Source organism: Festucalex cinctus, chromosome 13 (assembly GCF_051991245.1).
Source record: "Festucalex cinctus isolate MCC-2025b chromosome 13, RoL_Fcin_1.0, whole genome shotgun sequence".
Classification (NCBI taxonomy): domain Eukaryota; kingdom Metazoa; phylum Chordata; class Actinopteri; order Syngnathiformes; family Syngnathidae; genus Festucalex; species Festucalex cinctus.
In genome coordinates, this window is record NC_135423.1 from 21,190,820 (window position 1) to 21,212,497 (window position 21,678).

Genomic DNA, 21,678 nt, shown 5'->3' on the forward strand with positions numbered 1-21,678 from the left:
GCAAGGCAACACATTAAGCATTTCCGGCGAAAAGGACAGGTGGTGTTACACTTTCCGCTGTCAATATGTTTTGAACTATGATGTTGCCATCTGATGGAAAATAACTTCACCCATTAAATGTGTGAGGTGGGCGTATTCAATAGTTGTGCCGGTACTTTTTGTGGCTAAAAAATGTTAACTTTTTAAAGATGAAGAGAGAGCTCCTCTGACAAACAATGGGATGTGTCACCCACTATTGTTCAGCAATTCAGCTCGACTTTGAGTTTTAACACGTTTCCCAGTGACCCATAACGACAAAATAAAATAAATATTCACAGAGGCAATTCTTTTCTGATTTTGTAAAAATAACTTTTTAAATAAAACATTTGTGTTTTCCAATTGGAAGACGTAGAAGAAGTAGTGCAGTCATGGCAACTGACATTTGTTTTCCTTACGCCACATCCATGATTGACATCACCAATAGGCATAATAAGTGACCAGACTTCTACCTTTCATCACAATGTGACCCGGGAGTCTAGTTAAAGTAAGATATTTTTAAGCTAAAAAGAAAAACTTCAGTGTACTTATAAGCGGAAGTTTTGTCGTCCTCGTTTGTTGAAATTCACTCTGGTTCAAAGAAGCAGAGAGCGCTCCCCTCCCATTAATTTTATAAAGCAGCTCGTGCTTAAACTGTTTAGCTTCCTTGTACTGTCTGACGCACTGGGCTTCAGTACTCCATTTTTGGGGCACTCTGAATAAGTGAACGGCACATTTGAACAACCCTTTAAGTTTTCGAACGGTGAGTGTCTCTCAACCCTGGTCCTCGGGGCCCACTATCCAGCCTGTTTTCCATGTCTCCCAATTCCAACGCAGGTGAGGATCGTTATCAGGCTTCTTCGGAGCTTGCTTATTAGCTGTCATTAGAATCAGCTGCATAGCTGCAACAATTCTAAAACTAATGTCATTCATGGTAACTTTTCAAGCAATTTCAAGCGGATTCAAGCAATTCACTTTTTTCAACGGCTATGTTAAGGACTATCAATGTGTCTCTTGTGCATTAAAAAGATTGAGATGAACCATTTTTATTGGCGGCAAATGAACACGCCCACATAAGCGTGAACCACCCCTTTTTTATGTGCTAAGCTCAAGCAACATAAATACAAGCACTTGGCCTAACCTGCCTCTGTGCAGTTCGCCACGCTTGAATGTTCTCAATATCAAGGCTCCTGTTAAAAGTAAGCAGCACACCTTTGCCTTATTACAGCTAAGTACAACCATATTCATAAGCCCTCGAGGGAAAGGTTTCCAGGTTTTCACAGACTGTCCTCCTGTCTTTGAACTGTCATAATGAAACTGCTTGAAGTTTTAATGAAAGCAACAATTCACGTTCCACCTTTTTTCCTCCTCGAGCATAGACTGGATCTCTTGAAAATAAAACTGCACTCCCCTTTAATCTTCTTTATGCTGCCCGTAAGAGGTCCTCTCATGCATTTAAATGGGGCCATTCCATTGACACATATGACAACAGGGGTATTGACAATGGCTGCAGGTGAACCACTTTGGCCATATTTGAAAGACTATCCAAGAGAATGGTCGTCATTACTGGCTAGCATAATCTTGGTTTAATCTTTAATACAGATGACTGCTATTTGCCCTTTCATCGCCATGCTCTTTGTGTGAACTCACCAGCAACCTTTGCCTGCGTCTTTTATCTTTTCTGTGTGTGTGACCCGGCCTGTCAGACAGATGGACTCCGCTTGGACATTGTGCTCCTCACCTCTTGGAATATCGCATAGAGGGGCAGAGTTACGCCTGACCGCACCTGCAACTCTACGGGGAATGGTGCAATATGTAGACGTGTGAAATGAAATAGGAAAGGTCATGTCAGTGTGTTGTGGGTTTGGGTGTCACAACTTCAAGCAATGAATCAATTTTTCCTGCAACTATATACTTTTTAGCATTTATACCCTTGTGTGGTTGAATAGAATTCTGTGCCCTTTTTATCCCTTTGTCTTCAGTCTAGAGCACAAATGTCACATCATATTATGAACTTTTGAATACCGGAATGTTTTTATGCATGGGCCACTCATATTTTACCTGTGCGTCATGTTAATTCTCCTGCAAAACTGATGACTAAATCACACATGGACGCACGCGATCAAGGTGGAAAGTCATCTCCAAGTGCCCACTTTACAAATCTATGATCTCAGACCAGTTTGACATCATCCGTCCGTGGAAGTCTGCTTGTAGTACCTTTCACGCTTTGGCCTCATGCATTGATTCGAGCAAATCAAGTTTCTTCTAATGCAATGTCAAGGACTGCTAGTGTTGTAGTTCTCGAGATCGGTCTTGGTCTCTAGACCGGTCTCAAGACCACTTTTTAAAGGTCTCTGCCTTGTTTCGGTATCAAGGGCGTTTTTACTCCATCTTGTCTGTCTCAGACAGGGCGGACTTTGTATTTGACCGGTCGAGACCAGGCCAGTGCTACTATAATCATTGAACAATGCAGAATTTAGATGTTGTGCTTCACCTGGAGTGCCACACCACCTATGCTTAGGCTTCTTAGAATTCTTTATCTCTCTTTGTCTTTGTGAAGAGAATGTGTTTTTTGTTTAACCCAGCGTAGAGCACACTTGTGGATCACATGTGAATCTTCAACTGATTCAGTCCTCGTTAGGATTTGTGGGAGGTTGTGGACCCGAGTTGAGGAAGGCGAGGAGTGGCTGGTGTGCTTGGAAGTATTCTTTAATTTAACTCATAAACAAACAAAGTACAACAAAACAGTAAAAAACAAAGCTGGGAACTAAACTTACTCGATTCAAACTAAACGGGCAGAACTCAGAGGCGCAGGGGAACAAAGTGTGACACGACAACAACAAAGACTCGACAAGGACTGAACGAAAGCAGGGAACTAAATACACATACTAACGAGATAACAAGAGACACCTGGACAGGACACAAGTGGCTTGGGGAGCTGATTGGACAAACACAAGGGAACGGGAAAACGAGCACAGGTGGACACAACACATTGACATAACTAGAGACACAAGGAAAACATTACCAAAAACCGCAAATCAAAACCCAGACCCTAACAGTCCTGGATGATCTTCTCCACCTCTATCCAAGATGTTCTTGCTTCTTTCAGCTTCTCCAGCTGTTCTTTGGTCTTCCTGGCCTCCATTTACCCAGGAGGTTCAAGATAAGGCCTGCATGCTTGGATTGGAAGGTCATTTCCTCAGTGTGTGTCTGTTCCATCCTTCCAGATATGATGCAAGCACCTATTTAAAAAGCTCTTGAGTTTATTAGTTGTTTTGTGGTCCTAAAACAAGTATGTGCAAATGTCTAACCCTCAGAATACCTATATGCATGGAATTTTGCTGTCAGTGTGAAGTTATAAAATCTGACTAAAGAAGCCACCATGGTTGATAACAAGGTGGTTAAAATTCTGGAATGAATATTGACCTTTTATAGGTACTGTAATTGGTAGTAAAGTGCGTAAGCGCTAAAAGCCAAGAGCGACAAGTGTTTTCTTGTGATTATCTTCTAATGGTTTCAAATTAGCTGCGCATTCCTCTGCTACCATCCACATTCAAGTTAGCGGGGGGTAAGTGTTAGTGGGAGGAAAGGGTGCCTTAGAAAGATGGCAAAAAATAACCTGACAGCAGGAATAATGAGGAATCGTCACACATTATGGATATTTTTTACTTTCCACAGATGTATCTGCACTTCACTGGTGGCTTATTTTGACTCTCTGTATAAAGACAATTATATCATAATGTCCGTTTGAACACTTGGTAATGGGCATTCGGACCAATATTCTGTGATATATATTTTTTCTTCTTTTTTTGGTGAAAGGTGTCTTGTTTACTCCTGTCTGTATATGTTAAAATTTAGTATATATAATAGACAGCCAGTTCGGGGTGTGCCCTGCCTGTTGCCCATGGCCGGCTGAGATAGGCTCCAGCACCCCCCGTGACCCTTGTGAGGAGCAAGCGGTTCAGAAAATGGATGGATATATATTTAATAAAGTCTATCATTTTTTTATTTTGTTTATTTTTTTTTTACAGTTTAACCATGATAACAGACATTGGTTGGTGAGGTTTCTTTATCAACAAGCATGTCTGCTTCTGAAAAAGGCTAGATGGTCAACATATGTTTGTATTGGCTCATTGATCTGTGACAATAGATTAGACTACATCTGTCTGTCAATCAAATTAGAGTGATGTCCACAGCTGGTCATGTCTCGTGATCTATGTAGACACACATTTCCATTTTTAAACACTACATTAGTTTTAATACAGTATATCATATCATAATATTATATACTGTATATAATAATAATAATAATAATAATAATAATAATAATAATAATAATAATGAGTTATGATTAGAGAAACCTGCTGTGGGAGTGTTTTTTTTTGTTTTTTTTTATATAAATTAAGCGGGTTTCCCCAAAAAAAAAAAAAAAAAAAAAAAAAAAACTAACATCCATCCATCCATTTTCTTGACCGCTTATTCCTCACAAGGGTCGTGGGGGGTGCTGGCGCCTATCTCAGCTGGCTCTGGGCAGCAGGCGGGGGACACCCTGGACTGGTTGCCAGCCAATCGCAGGGCACACAGAGACAAACAACCATCCACACTCACAAGCACACCTAGGGACAATTCGGAGCACCCAATTAACTTGCCATGCATGTCTTTGGAATGTGGGAGGAGACCGGAGTACCCGGAGAAGACCCACATAGCCACGGGGAGAACATGCAAACTCCACCCAGGAAGGCCGGAGCCTGGACTCGAACCGGAGTCCTCAGAACTGGGAGGCAGACGCACTAACCACTCGACCACCATGCCACCCAACAACCTAACAATGACACTAAAATTGTTGAATATATTTTAGAATGGGTGGAATGGTGGACGACTGGTTAACACGGCTGCCTCACAGTTCAGAGGTTGCAGGTTTGATTCTGCGCCTTCCTGCGTGGAGTTTGCATGTTCTCCCGTGTCTGCGTGTTTTTTTCCGGGTACTCCAGTTTCCTCACACATCTCAAAAACATACATGGCAGGTTAATTTAAGACTCTAAATTGTCCTTAGTTGTGATTATGAGTATGGATGGTTGTTCCTCTATGTGTGCGATTTGCTGGCAACCAGTTCAGGGTGTACCCCCGCCCCCATTATGTCGCAACCCTCGTGAAGACATGAGGATGAGCTGTTCACATGATGGATGGATGGATGGATGGATAGATGGATGGATGGATGGATGGATATTTTAGAATGCTGGAAATTTCAGGGAAATATTCCTTTGATCCCCAGCTTGAAATAAAGTTTAGCTAAACTGCAGACAGAAGATGGTAGTTACATAAGGTACAAATAGTGTTGACACACAAAAATATATTTTGTTAGTTTGAGACATAATAATAAAGCTACTCATCAGAAAGAGGTAGAAAAAAATGTATTTTAGCTATGCCCTTTAGAGTATTTATATGCTTCTATTTATCAAACTGCAAAGTTATAGATTATTGTTTGCAATTCTGACATGATATATATTCCCCAGAAAGTTTCCCCCACACAATGTGTTAAAGCCTTGATCTATGTCCTCTACATCCCATCCCTTATCTGCTGATGCACTAAAAAAGCCAAGTGCACCTTCTTAATTCATCTCTGTATCAGACCGTAACCCTAAATTCATTTTGAACAAAGTGTTGTATACAGTACTCAAGTATTGCACCTTTACATTAATTAAGTAGATTATCTACAACAATGTCTGAAATAAGAATCTATCTACCTATCTGGAAGTTTTTTTTAGAGTTTGGGTCCTCAAGCAGAAAATTAAATTTATGGAAAGTTAAAGTATAAGTACTATGCATCAAAAGACTTTGAAAGTGCAAAAAAAAAAAAAAAGGAGAAGAAAAACCCCATCATTGCTATTCAGAAGCTTCCGTCCTTCTTTTTACAAAGGGATCATTCAAGGTCTTTTTTTTTTTTTTTTTTTTTTCAGATCTTCATGTTCATGGTTAAGTACTTCTACTTGAACCTAGAGTAGCTGGCAAAAAATATATATCACTTGTTAAAATAGAGAAGTCTGAGTGTAAAAGCCTTTTGGGAAAGTGTGAAAATGGCGTTGTGAAATACATTAACATAAACATGTTTTCTCTCTCACTCTCACTCTGCAGTTCCAGCAAACATCTACAAGATGTCGGAAGACATGACGGTAAACGAAGGCAGCAACGTTACACTCAGCTGCTTGGCTACTGGCAGGCCGGACCCGCTAATTACCTGGCGGCTGCTCAACCCCTCAGGTAAAATTTGCTGATTCGACTTATTTTTCAATGTGTCATTCTGGATGTCTTCGCCAATATAATCACTTTTTCATCATTCAAATGAAATAGACAAAGGGCCTAAACAAATTTTAAAACACATTTTTATTTAGAAAATATGAAGTTCTCTTTAATCTCTTTGTTTCATCACTATACAAATACTGTGCGAAGTATGAAATAAACATCAATCACTGGTTAATTAATGAACAGTAATCACAAGGGGGGAAATTCTTTTGTAATACACTTTGCAAAATTAAAATTAATCTCTTTAGTCGATTAATCGATTGAATAAAAGATAGATTCATCGATTCTAACAATATTCAATAGTGACAGCACTACTGTACAGATCAGTGTCAATGTATCTTTTTTTTTTTTTTTTTTTTTAAACATCTGACAGTTGAAAATGGTTTCTGTTTCCTGGCAAGCCTGAATGCTGTCGATTCACTCAGGCTGGGGTGGCTCATAAGAATGGAGTTGCTCACAACTTGTAAACACTGCAGTGGTTGTTATTTTTGTTTAGTAGGGGTGTCTCCCCAGCATCCATGTATCGAACTCAGTGTGAGAGCATGTTGGGGTGCCGATAATGATGTCTGGCAGTCGTTGGTTTCACTGCAGCACTCCTTTGCCTGCTGGGGAAATAACAAGATCTACTCAGCTAACAAGGCCCTCAAATATAAGCGGCTGTCAAATTTTAAGGAAAGATGTGACGTGGGCTGAAATGTTCCATTACATAATGCTATAGAGAGGACTGATGTCTTTGTGAACACCATTAAACAACTTCAAAAGTTTTGAGAGTACAGAACACAGGTCACCATTTTATTTATTGTTTTACAAGTTAACATTTTCTGTGGTAATAACAGTACTTCCTAACAATGTGCCAGAAATTGTATGCAAGATTTGTTCACTTTAACATCAGAAAGTTTGGAACTCAATGGGCTATTCAACAACCAGGCAATTCTAATTTCAAAATGAATCACAAAAGGACCAAGTGCTTTCTAGACTCAATCATCAAAATTGTGGAGTAGTAGAAGTATCTTTATTATCTTGAACATGTTCATATTTATGAAAACATGTTCCAAAAAAGGGGCGGCACGGTGGATGACTGGGTAGGACGTCCACCTCCCAGTTCTGAGGACTTGGGTTCGAGTCCGGGCTCCGGCCTTCCTGGGTGGAGTTTGCATGTTCTCCCCGTGCCTGCGTGGGTCTTCTCTGGGTACTCCGGTCTCCTCCCACATTCCAAAGACATGCTTGGCAGGTTAATTGGGTGCTCCCAATTGTCCCTAGGTGTGCTTGTGAGTGCGGATGGTTGTTTGTCTCTATGTGCCCTGCGATTGGCTGGAAACCAGTCCAGCCTGTACCCCGCCTACTCCCCAGAGCCAGCTGGGATAGGCTCCAGCACCCCGCGACACTTGTGAGCAATAAGCGGTCAAGAAAATGGATGGATGGATGTTCCAAAAAAGATAAGATGGGGAATGTTTACCACTGTGTTCCATTACATTTCCTTTTAACAACACTCATGAACTGTGTTAACTGGCAATAGTAAACTTTTAAGTTTTCTTAGCTGCCTAAGGGATCAAAGGTCACGGGCATTAGGTGTTGGTTTTTAGCCATGCTGCTTACATGCAGTGATTTCTACAGATTCTCTCAATCTTTTGACAATTTCACCATAGATAATGAAATGCCTAAATTCCTTAGTGTCATTTGTTGAGAAATGATGTTGAGCAATTGAGCCTTTTATCCTCAAACATGACACCCACCTGCTTCCAATTAACCTGTTCTCCTGTGGTCCGGTCCAAGCAGGTGTTTTTTTCTTGGGGGGGGGGATTCCTCAACTTACCCAATCTTTAGTTTCCTTTGTCCCAGCTTTTTTTAAAAACCTGTTGGAGGCATCAAATTAAGTTTAAATCGCAAAAAAAAAAAAAAAAAAAATTCACTGGAAAATTGGGTTTCTTATTAAAAGGATAAAGTAGGGTGCTAGCAGTGTTTTAGAATGTTAATGGAGGTTTTGTTAGATGTGCAGCGATTCTTATCATAACTTATAGAACCCCCCTTGGTTAAATACTGTTCAATTATGCATCTTTTGCCTCTCTGGTGTAATAAAGTCTGTCTGTCCGCCAGTGCAGCAGGGGAGACAAGAACACTGATCCTTTGATCCACTCAAGCAAAGACATCTGGACATGTCAGCAGCGTGGAGAGAAAACTCAGTCAGAGGACATTTACATTCTAGTCTTAAGCACTCACTTCATCAGAATTCTATAAAGTGCACAACGTCTGCAAAACATTTTCAGTCGCTTACCACATGTTAAGTGTCCACCATTTTTGCCGTGCCAGTGCCCTTGAGCAAGTCCTGTAGCCCTCAAAGTCTTCACTAGTGTATGACTAGGTTAGGAATCTGGAATGATATTAGCCCAAATGAACTGATTTGAACCACAGCCCAAACACTTACCCTGTATATAGAAGTCATCATAACCCTTTTAGAATAGCTCTTGGCAGGGCATGCTTTTTGGGTTTTGATGCTGAGTGCCCTTGACATCTCCCCTAAGCCAGGCCGTAGCGGTGTCGGCTGTGTTCCAGGAGAGGGTTTAGAAGAATTCCCCTCTGGATTATTACCTACGCCGGAAAACTTTCTCTTTATCTGTTGTGCCACTTAACCTATCCATTTTTTTTTTCACTGCTGGAGTCAGCTAACTTTGAGTAAAAAGCAGACTACACTCTGGATTAATAACCAGTCAATCAAAGGGCACAGACAGGTATAGACAGACAGCCATTCAGTGTGAACCGGGTGAATGAACCCACACCACTGTCAGTGACTATGTGCCATTTATTCTTTTATCCATCCATCATTTGTTCATTGCTTCCCAGCAGGGAGTGAGACAAGTGGGAGTTGCGATGAGATGTTCTGCTTGCTCGCTGGTGTAAGTGTTGAAGGTGTGTGTGGACAGGGATCATTTTGTTCCAGGGCCCCAGTAATGGAATAGGCTTCTGATTGAGGGAGAAAAGTAAGGTGCTAACGGATCTCTCAGACCGATTTGGGTCAAACCACTCCCAGTCGGTCTCCAGCTGTATGAGGACAGAAATGCAAGTATCCCTGCTGTATTTAAATTTGGGGCTGGGGCATGTATATTGCTGGTACATACTTCGTTAATACTGATGAAAGCAGTGACACTGCATTGTTTTCGCTGCTGGATGAAAAGTTGTTGCTTTTCTACCTCTATTTGTCATTTTGTCTTGCAAAGCAGACTGGAGTAGATCATGACAATGTTGTGCATGTCTGTAAATTGAAGCAGAAATCATTTGTCAATCAAATAAATTTGAATCGAAAATCGTTTGAATCGAGAATCGAAAATCGATTCTGAATCGAATTGTCGACCCAAAAATCGTAACCGAATCGAATCGTGAGACAGTCAAAGATTCCTAGCCCTAGTTACAATCTCAGGTCAAATACTCCCCTATCTTTTGTGGGTTTTCTCCATGTAGTCCGGCTTCCTCCCATTTCAGCTCACTGGTATCGCTCTGTGCTTCCAAACAGGAGATGGAGTCGCACGGTTTTATTGATTAAGGCTTCAAAAGAGAGTTTTGTTTTTCTTTTTTCTATTTTTTTTCTACCCATACAGAAGAGGCATAAGTTAAGATAGGTATGGCATCTTTGAGTAAACTGAGTATTATTTAATTAAGTAGCAAAACATTTTTTTTTTTTAAATGTTTGAACATGAGAGATCACAATCTATCAAATTACTTTGACGATAATAGTGTAATTTTTGAGCATGTATACAAGCAAATTAGGGAGCTCATAATACATGAAAACAACAATAAGGGATTTTGAAGGGCAATTTTGGGCAGCATGTTATATCCGAGCATGTTGTGATCGAGAAATTAAGGTATGTGTACCCTGCCACTTGCCCAAAGTGATAGGCTCCATTTCACCTGCAATGCTAATAACATCTGGAAGGGCCAATGTTAGTGTTACCGTAAATGTGCCAGTAAGCACATCACTATGGGCTATTTAAAGGATCTTTTTGCAGTTTGTCATTTTTTTTTACTCACAACTGCCACCTCTGGCCCAAAGCGTAACTGCAGCATCTGTCAGGCTCATTCATGGTGCGCGTGCGAGTACGTACATGATCTTAAAGCGACAGCCACAGTTGACAAACGAAGACATGACTTCAAATGAGGTAAGAAAAACTCTGCCCTTCCCCTCCCCAAAGAAACTGTGGCGTGAGCAGGGTCTGCACACTCTACTATCAAGTGAAGATAAAAGCTGATAGGTGCAGTCAGAGTAAAACAGCCAGGGCTCTTCAGCATGCATGCTTTAACATTACCTTTAATGTGCGTTTGCCGAAAGGACTGCACAATATATAGAAAACATATTGTTATTGCGATGTTGGCCCATACAATATGCATATCGCAAAGACATGCAATAAGTTTCATATGGAATTTTAGGTTTTTATCTGAATTTGACCAGTCAGACGTTGACTAAAATGTGCACCACTGTCCAATAGTTGATCATTCTCCAGAGGTATTTACATTTAATTAAGTGAGAATATATTGAGTTTGCTTATTTTGCTGCATGTAAAACATGTAATTCTTTAGGTATGTTAGATATCCCAATAACATGGATATCGCTATATTAGACAACTATATTGCATATTGCATGTTTTTCCAATTTCGTCCAGCCCTATTTGCCGATGTGTCGTCTGCATGTGCCACATATGCGGCTCTGTACACTAATTGTTGAGGTAAATCGGTGGCTTGGTTGAAAATTTAATTGATGCTATCTTTATGGTTCTTGGGTGATAGGACTTGCAGCAGACCAGATCCGCTTATAGTCACTTTACTAAATAATTTAAAATGAGCATTATATAAGCAGTTTAAGCAGCATGTAACTGTCACACCGTGAAGATAATGAGCACAGCATGGCTTGTTTCTATACGGCCTGGTTATTCACCACTGGGTCTGGCTGAGCAGTGAGGCTCACTTTTGTTTCAAGTCATAAGTATACACAATCTCAGCACTTTCGATTGCAGTCTCTAAGCATTTTCGAAAGCCTGGAGTCATGAAAATCCTCCGTGCGGCTGTAGCCTGGAGCAGGAGCGATATGGATATACAGTAGTGCCTGGGTGGGACAAAAGGTCACCTAATGGTCTCCTCTTCTCATGCAACAGAGTCAAATTAAGCTGAGGTAATGAATAGATAATATGGCTATAAAAGGAAACTTCCGTTTACCCACGGTTGAAACATAAACAAAAGGTTTGAATTGGTGAGAAACAATAGTCCTGTGTTTTAGCATCAGACGCGAGAGAACATTAACGGAATGATTTGACATGTATGTAACTAAACTGTACTGTATGTCATGCTGGTTGAAATCCTGAAAAAAAACATTTTGTGTTGTGTTGATTTGCCTGGCCACTCCATAACTTTAATTTTGTTGATTTGGATCCAAGATACTGCTTGCTTAACCCTGTTTTGGGGTAATGTAAGTTTGGGTAATAATAACAGTTAGTGATAAGGTTGTTCATTTTGGACTGCAATTAATTTCAACACAGCTGGACCAGCAGTTTTTAGCGTCGGCATTTTTTAAGGGTAAATTGATTAAATTCTGATCATAATCAGGGTCTTGCATCCAAATATGGGTCTGTTATTACCAAACGATTACCTAAAAAAAAGTGGCCAGATTAAATGAGATATAGTTTCAATAAAGCCCCAAATTAAGTTTTCCTAAGGACATTTTAGGCTGGCTTGATATCCTGACTGCATGATTTCAGAAAAGCAGAAAACAGACAACTGCAGTGTGCCATTTCTCAGTTCAAAAAGGCAGAATTTTGTCTGCCTCTTCTCCTGCTATGTTTGCACTGTCAGCAGCACAGCAGTTGTTGCAAGTTGTTTATGGAAAAGAAGTTGAGGATGTTTGTTGTCAGACTGCTAGAAAGATGCTTAGTAGGGTTGTTCCCGTTGCGCATATAGAGTAGGCTACAATTGTCAACTTATCAGAACATAAGAGGACATCAAAATGACAAGTGTCATATCCTCCTGACTACCAGGAAAAAAAATATTGTCCAATCATGTTTATTTTGATATTCCCCAACCTTTGCGAACTGTAATACTGCAAAATAAATTTTTTGGGGAAAAAAAGTTTTTATTTTTAAGCTATGATGTGTCCACTACAGAGGACATTTTTTAAAACTTAAATGCTAGGCTCAAATACAGTTAAAATAATTCAAACAAATGTGTTCTTAAGAGTCTTATAGAAAAAACGCTAACATTTAAAGCCTAAATTTGTTCAATAAAAAGTGTTATACACTTACTTCTCTTCTTCCCTAAAAAGTGCTTGCACTGAGGGAAGCCATTTTCTTTTATGATGCAAACAAAGGTAGCAAAGTCCCACCCCTACACATTTGGTATCATAGCTCTGAATGTCAAAGCTCTGAATGTCCTCTATAGAGCACAAAAGGAGTTAATTCAGTCGTATGCACTGGGTGGGAGATATTCAGGTTTAAAAAGGTCCACTACAGAGGACAAATTTGAATTGCTAGTAGTCAGGAGGATATACAAGGAAAACATGCACACATATATTTAATTACAAACACCTCCTTGGTATATATATTACAGTAATTTAGCATAATTTTTTTTTCATTATTATCACTACAATGAGGCATCTGTGAACGATAACTATGTTAATAAGTAATAAGTATAAGTAATTCTTTCAGTCACATTCACTACAATAAGTTGCACACTTAAAGTTCCAGGGCTGTGAATGCACATTTTGTGCATGTGCAAATGGAAGCAATGTGCACGCACACACATATATACAGTATATACATATATGCTTTACATATTTTAAAAAAAATAAATAAATAAAAAAAGCATCACCACAGTCATGGGAACAGATGAAAAGTCTTTTATGCAAACCAACTTGAATCATTATGCTTAACATAAATTTACATTTGCTCAATAAATACAATGTTTGCCACAGTGGTAAAATCATGCTGATGAAAGATGCATGAGGATATGCAAATGACAAGTTTCTGGTTTGTTTCACAGTCGTCACACTTCCACCACATGCGCCCATCCAACTGCCATGACTTCTATTGATCCGGTTGGCAGGTCTCGTGAACTGCGCCCTTTCACGCATGTATGCTGTGTTCAAAGTGACATGAGAAACTTGCACACCAACCTCAACCTGCCTGTGCACGGCTAATTAGTATCCACCAGTCATTTAGAAGATGTGTAATTCTTTCAGGACTCTAAATTAATCCCCGGTCTCTTTCACTTTGCATATCCCCATAGGCCCTATGCTTTCTGCAGTTTAATGTGAGGAGAAAGACAAGAAGAGAATGTATTGTCTTTGTGGCATTGCTCGCATCAAGCTGGGACACAAATTAAAAGATTGACAGAAAGATCAGTTGAAGTAGACACGCAAAGAGGCGTAAGATAAGTTTAATGCGACAACTGATCGCGGGTCACTGTTTTCAAATAATAATGGTGCTTGAGACAAGCTGTCTGAGGGACTTCACTCACTGGCAATTGGCACCTGTCTGCTGCTTCCATGTGCAATATAATTGTGTCCCACTGAGAGAATCCAGAAATAAATTGGATTCAGTCGCCTGCCTGTTTGTGAGCAGAACACAGATCTGTTTTATTATCTATAAACAGAATTGTTTTGTTTGTGGAAACTGATTGGTTTGTTGAACATTTATGGTACATGTGCAAATGCAATATCAAGCAATTATTCTTAAAAATAGTAATCGTACCTTCCAAGTTGCCCTTCAATGGGCAGAGCTTAGCTTTTTTTTTCTTTATTGTTTTTTATTTTTTATTTTTTTTCGTTCTTTTGTTTGTTTTTTAAATCTAAGAAACTCTGGTCACTGAATGGGGACGTGCCAGGCTTCCTGTTCTTTTCCCCCTGATGGTCATTGTTGTTTTCATGTTTCTTGGATGGGATGTAACAGTGGGAATTGCCTTTTTAGAGATCAACAAAGTAATCTGAATTTAGTTATTGATTATAGTCCCCACAAGACGCACAAAAAAAATCTAATTATTATAAAATGACATAACATAACATAACAAAACAAACCAGCTGGTGAGAATTTTTTGCCAAGTCACAAAGTATAATAAAAGCATGCAGATTGTACACACAGCAAAAACTGTGTTTTGATGACAACTAATCCACAAAATGGCTGAATGTTAAAAAAAAAAAAAAAAAAAAAAAAAGGTTTTTGTCAATTAAGCATTTAGTTGTTTAATGTAACAGAAAAAGAACCCGTCAAAGTTGGTGCCCGTTAATTGTCACATATTAGTCATATATTTTGTGTTGAAATCTTTCCTTATTGAAAATAGATGATCACATGTTGCACATGACAGTATGAATTCTTACCATGTACCATCACATTGGTCCATTTTCCTTCCCTAATACCCTACCATCCTGTCACACACACTTGCTCCTTTCTCCTCCAGATTAGCAATGAAATATGGATGTGATGTGGTGTAATTCATGAGCCTCTTCTAATGTGCGCACTTTGAATTAGTCTTCATTGTCCCCTGGAAACCTTCAAGGTGTCTTCATGCCCATTCATGCATACATGCTCCAAACTCACATTTAGCCTCCACACACCAAGGCTGGGCACATCCGCACATTGCGCACACACTTGCACGCCATTCCCTTTGGGCAAGACTACCCAATCTGTTTTAATTACGCTTGATTAAATAGATAATACACATGCATGTAGGATGTTTATGTGATCAAAGATGTGGGAAAAGCTACATTGTCGTTAACTGGTCTTTTAAAGAGTAAATCACATCCATTCACACCTTGATTATATTACTTTCTCAACACACTAGGTGAGAATACTGAAAGTTCAATTAGCTCTTTTAAACAAATAAACAAGTTGCTTGAACAATCTCAATTAACTTCACGCCATTGCAGTTGTTTCCCGTTTCATTTCCGTCCGTGTCTTTAATGACAACTGGGATGCATTGACAGTGTGATGATCAGGATTATTGTCTGGTTTAGGCATTGCTCACAAATACATTGACATTAATTTTAAAAACCTTTTATGTCATCATTTTAAATTTTGCTTTAAAGGGGAAGTCAACCGCCCCCCCCCCCCCCCCCCCTCCAAAAAAAAATAGATCTCGATAGTAGTTCTATGCAGCCCCACTAGTCTAAATACGGTATTCTGGTTAATATTAAGTTAAGCATAATAAACCCAGCAGTTTTTATCAGTACAGATCCTGATGTTGACGTCATGCGTCCCAAAATGGCTGTGCTAACGGCCATTTTGGCATGAATGCATTTGCCACTTTGAGTAAACGGCGCGCGCCACAATTGAACAATGATTGACAGCTGTTGTGGACCAGCTGCCACAATGAGAAGAGTAAAAAAAAAAAAAAAAGGAACAGCATGCTTCAGGCTACCAAACAAAGAATCAATAGGAATCAATATTAGCCGATATTGCACTTTGTACTTTGCTGAAGATGCTAACTATTAGAACGCGCAAAATTTGGGGAAATAATCTGTTTGTGCTAATACGGTTTAATAGATGTTACACAGTTGAATTTAATAACTGACCAACACCATAAAGAAGACTTTTTACGGCATAAATGACGGCGGCCACAGCCAATTTAGCAGCTAGGTTGCTAATGTACCTAAATAACACAGCAACACTTGTGTCAAATTGATTGCTAACGCCTATGCCATTTTGAGCACACATAAAGGGGAAATAAATCCGGATTGTGCAAATTTGTCAAGCCTTTATATGATCAGATTTGAAAGCGCTCACCGGCAAAAGACGAGGTAATCCCACACAGCAGCGTCGCCGTCAACTTGCCGAGGTGAAAAAAGCACTGCTGACATTTCATCGGCAATCTAAACATGCCCATCTCGTGCATGTATATCATGTCCTTTTCATCAAAGTAACTGTCAATGCTCTTGGGCGGAAAGTTGACGGATAAACGCTAGTATTTAGCCCTCCTCGGCAGCCCTTATTGGCCTAATTAGCAGCTGCTAAGTGGCTAACATACCTCAATAACACTGCAAGACTTGCATGAAAGTGCCAACTCTGATGGCATGTTGCGCACACATAAAGAGGAAATAAATTGTACAAAGTTGTAAAGCCCCTAATTTTGCATCTTCTGTGTCTCTCTTTCCGTACAGCCGAGCCACTGGATGGAGAGGAGTACCTGGACATCATTGGTATCATGCGAACACAAGCAGGTCGCTATGAATGCAAGGCCAGCAATGACGTAGCCACACCTGATGTCAAATACGTCAATGTGATCGTGAACTGTAAGTACTCACAGACTGTCGCTCGGCGCCGTTTGGAGACATTAATAATCAGTATTCTCATCATACCTCATGCCCGCATATCACATGGAGCAGATAAAAGTCAAGAAAGAAAGTGTTGAGACTTGCAGAAGGTAGCGTGGGAGGGTGTGATGTCTCAGTGTGAACATTTTTGAAGCACTCTTCAGTGCTGTCAGTGTGAAGCTAACTCTGATTGCGATAACTTTTTGGTGATGTATATGCCACGCATCATCATCTGCAATGACATTTGATAAGTCGTGGATTTTCAAAACAAGCCTCATGTAATCCTGTAAGTGGATAATATAGGTGCAGTTTTTTCCTTATAGGTTCAGTAGCAGACTGACATTAATATCCTGTAACTGTGCAGACCCTCCAACAATAAAGAAAACCCAGAACTTGGAGGCCCAGCTTGGCCGCATGGGGACGCTGGGGTGTGAAGCCACCGCTGTGCCCACACCTGAATTTGAATGGTACAGGGATGAAAAAAGGTAAAACACTTTTTTGGTTTTGTGTTGTTTCTGTTCAAAGTCCCACATCGCCATTATAAGAGCACTGCTGCTCAAATGTTCAAGCATTGTGAAAGTAAACCTGAATAGAAATGTTAGAATTTTTTTCTAAAATTCTAAATTCACCAAGAAGTTTTTATGCTTGGAAGGGTGGATTTTTCAGCGTATCGCGGCAATACTTACACGCCAGTAAAAAACACGAGACTAGGAGATTTGCAAAAAGGAGTACAGAGAACACATTGAACACTGGCAGTGAGCAAGGAATAACCTGACATAGAGCAGCAGGTGTCCATGCCTTTTAAAGGCCCCTGATTAGAATGACCCACAGGTGTGGCACGAAAGGAAACGCCCCCTACTCACTACCCACTGGAAAAAAACAGAAAGACAACAGAACTAAGAGACAAACCATGACAATATTACATTTGTTCAATATGAGTTATGAAGCAAAATCCAGCTGTTTTTATCCATGACAGGGGGCGGCCATTTTGCCACTTGCTGTCGACTGAAGATGGCATCACAGTTGCTCAGGCTCAGGTAACGACTCATCACAGCTCACCTGTTTTCTGAAGCTGCGCTGTGATTGGCTGTTACCTGAGACCTGAGCAACACTGATGTCATTTTCAGTCGACAGCAAGTGGCAAAATGGCCGCCCCCTGAGATGGATTAAAACGGCTGGATTTCGCTGCTTAACTCACATTCCACTAATGCAATATTATACAGAATAACATAGTTATACTAGTAGAACATATTATTGTCAAAGAAATTTGAGGGGGTTGACTTCTCCTTTAACATTAATGCCATTCTCGATGGAAAACAGACATTATTACAGACATTCACTCCCAGCCATTTTCACAGAAGCAATCCCACTCGCTCCTGGCTGTTTTACTGGATTTTGACTGATTTTGCAAGGCCCACAGAATATTGTGTTCAATTGCTATAAAAGCATGGAACCTACCAAAAGAAAGATTAAAGTCTCTTCTTTCACCAGGGAAAAAAAGCATGTTTCTCTCTGTTTCCGTTTTGCAACAATTAGCATTAGAAGAGAGCTAAGTTTCATCAGTTTTCACAAATCTATTTAAAATTGTAAGTAATTTAGCTTTTTTTCTACATGGCCCTGGTTGATCTCCTTTGCTCTGCTGCCACCTGCTGGCCATTTGTGCAATAACTACCATTTCTGCAACCGTTCTTTGCAGTTGAGAGGCTGCATCAAAGCCTTCTGTATGCTCTAGCGTAAAAAACAAAAACAAAAAAACAAAATAACAACAATGTATAAATATGTCTTTGGGACACTTAAAACATGAAAAAAACGTATTTACACGTTATTGGGAGCAAATGAGTTAAGGATGCTACAAATAATAATAATAATAATAATAATAATAATAATAATAATAATAACTCACATTTAATAAACCTGTGGACAGTTTAGAGTCTTCAATGAATCCAGCTCATATTTTGGATAATGTGACAGAACCAGGGAGAACATGCATAGACAAAGCTCAAGATAACAGATTCGAACCAAGAATGTTTGTGCTGCAAGAAAACAATAAGGACCAAACCAATGGGTATGTTACTGTGTCTATATTTCACTCTAAAGTCGCATCCAATCACACATCCTGATTTAAGATGAGGTTGTAAGCACTTAATGTCAGTTATCCATCGCCAAAGAGATTACACGAGAGATAAGTTGCACAAAGTCAAACAAACTTAATTATAGCACAAGTGATTATCACCATTTATTACATATTGCCATAACAAGAGGACGGGAGGGAGGACGTGCAATGATCTCATCTAATGCATACTCTTCTTCACAGCCACAAGCTTCTGACCGTTTCACGGTTGGGCAGTTGAAATTCCAAAAGAAACTCATCTCTGAATCAGGATTTATTGATACACTGTATGCAAACCTTGAGTCTCCTGCCACATCATAACATAATTCTCCGGTTTAAATATACTGTACTTACCAATAATTATAATTGATCTGTTTGCACCCTCTGTCAAATGTGTTCTCACAGGGTTTAATTTTAATACTCATTAATTTCATCTTTCATCTGCTAATCGTATCATGACTAGAATGTTATACTGTTCGAACGATTGAACTGTACAGTGTAAAAAGGTAGCTTTTGAAGCAAGGAAGTCATTTCACCGTAATGGAAGCCAGACTTGACACACAGACAATGCTTCATGCTCCCTTGTGAAGGTCCATTTGTGTGGGAGAAGCAGATGTTCGAGTGTAATGCAAGTCTCAAGGACTGAAGTGTCATGACTTTCCGGGATAATGGCAGCTGGGAGGTAACATTTCAATGTGGGGTAACCACAAATTCCCTCCACTTGGGTTGTGAATGTACCATCTTAATGCTATTTTGCACCCAAACTACTGCACTGGAACTTTACAAAAGACACAAAGAAAGATGGTGTGGGAGCTGTCACAAATGTCATCGCAGATAAAGTCTCTAAAGTAATGGGCCTATCACACAAATGGAGAGAAAGATTTATGGCCATTAAAATATTTTGCATTATCTGTAGTTGTCAACCTCCAGATATGGAAGTTGTTTTGTCCCCTGTAGGGTTTTGGCAACGTGCCTGTTCACAGTCCTGTCTCACTGTGAGAGAAACTGCAAGTAGCATTGCACTTTCTCCATGGATATGAATAGTAATGCACCATAGTAATAGTATTTATCAGTGCCTGCTTAGTTGATTTTTACAGTTTACTGCTCTTGCTCTGGAATGAAAGATAATGCACTTTAGCCTGTAAAATATTAATTCCACTTTTATGGTAGTGCTCAATTTTAACAATGTGGTGACTCAAATTGGTACAGTGATTAAAACAGAAAAGATGGACTTTGATAAATCCCTATTTGCATACTGTAGATGAGGAACAAGTGCCTGCAATACCAAATGACGTTTGTCCAATGTTCTGGTGCCTAATTATCTAGTATGGTAATTGTTGACCTATTTAGTCGTTTTGTAAAAACTGAATGAACACATACTTAAAACCAAAAGTTGTCCATTCCATTCCTTTTTTCACTAGACAATTACTTATTATTAATATGATTTTCAGGCAACTGACAAGATCTGGATTTAAAATCTCACTCACTCAAGAGCAAGCAATTAGGTGTGCCAAGATACACCTCTGTGGATTGTGGCCAACACTGCAGAAAGAAAGAAAAAGCAAAACCCACCCCAAAAAAAATGCAGAATATGGACATGAATATGACCAAAACTGACAATACCAAAATCCCCCTCCATGAATAACATTGAGCAACACGGATACCCTTTTTCATTGAGATATTTCAGATTAATTTAATATCTTTAAACTCATCGTCCCAAATTAATCCACAATATGAAAGTTTTCCCAACCGATAAGTCCATGACAACCAAGTTATGCTTCGATTATATTTATTTTACTGGGCCGGAAAAAAATTAAAACACAAGTAATTGAACAATAATCCCAGAGATGTAAAAAGTGCCTTTCTGTGACGCCCTGGTCATCAGAAAATCATTTCACCTATTTTCACATAAGTCACTGGGGGTCTGCTCACTCCTTGCTGACATTGCAGCCTCGTTTCGAGGTATGGTGTCCACCAATCAGTCATCCAGAACGCTATCTATCTCAAGCGTACAAAGTTGTACGGCATTCATCAGTAAAACAGTTTGAAAGTTTCCCTTTGTGTATTTCTGAGCTGATTGCAGATATTTCTCCTTTTATTGGTTTTGGTTCCAAATACTGCTTTATGTAAGAAGCATGTATGTAAGAATGTGAGCCAGAAAAACTAAAATTCAAAGTTGAACTTAAATCCTGTACATATTTTCTACTAACATGTTCAAAAATGGAGAAAGAATTGAGTTTGATAAATAAACAAAACTAAACTTTGTGTTTGGAAGATTACGCCTGGGAAAGATGTTTGGCATAAGCAGTGAATATTTGGCCCACTTTACTCAGATGTGCCATTGATCCCACAAATGCATTCCTTCCAAATGTTTGCAACAGTATACGATTCACTGGCAAGTAGTGTTGTTACAACAAGGAAATCTGCCAAACAGAATGTGAGAAGTTTTTGTTTCATGTTTCTTGTGGAATAAGTCCAGTTTACTGTTTCTTTTCCAGTGAACATATTGACTCAGTTTCTATTGCAAAGACAATAATGAGCCATAACGTTTGGTGTGATAGCCCCATCTAAAAATGTTCTAGGCTACACACATTTATATAAGTAAAAAAAATAAGTGCTGAAAGTAGTTTGTGGAAGTCGCAGTCAAAGTGAGTATTAACTTTGTGAAAGCAGAATTATGATCCTTTGGCATATATGCTTGCATTGAGATCTCTCATCATTGCTCACGACGGGGTCAGCAATTGTGGAGATGCAGAAAATGATGAAACGAGGAGATGAAGGCACATCATATCTCCTTTCGTCTCCACAAAAAAAAAAAAAAAAAAAAAAAAACTGACTGTTTACAAGTAAGCAAGAAGCTTCTGCCCTTCAAATCTTTGATCTCGCTCATCTCTTTGATACAAGAAACATTATTATTATTGCCTTCAAGGTATACTGGTACTTCATTTGTGAATGTCTATCCCTTGCGGCTCAA

At 39.4% G+C, this 21,678-nt stretch overlaps 1 protein-coding gene across 2 annotated transcripts in view; it reads left to right on the forward strand.

Moving 5' to 3' along the window:
• Window positions 1–21,678, forward strand: part of lsamp (limbic system associated membrane protein) — a 380,427-nt gene that overhangs the window by 349,495 nt on the left and 9,254 nt on the right. For both annotated transcript variants that reach the window (XM_077494301.1, XM_077494300.1), the window contains 3 exons: window positions 6,148–6,273; window positions 16,442–16,573; window positions 16,959–17,079. In XM_077494301.1, coding sequence (XP_077350427.1) covers window positions 6,148–6,273; window positions 16,442–16,573; window positions 16,959–17,079 — 379 coding nt within the window. The remainder of the gene's footprint in view (window positions 1–6,147; window positions 6,274–16,441; window positions 16,574–16,958; window positions 17,080–21,678) is intronic.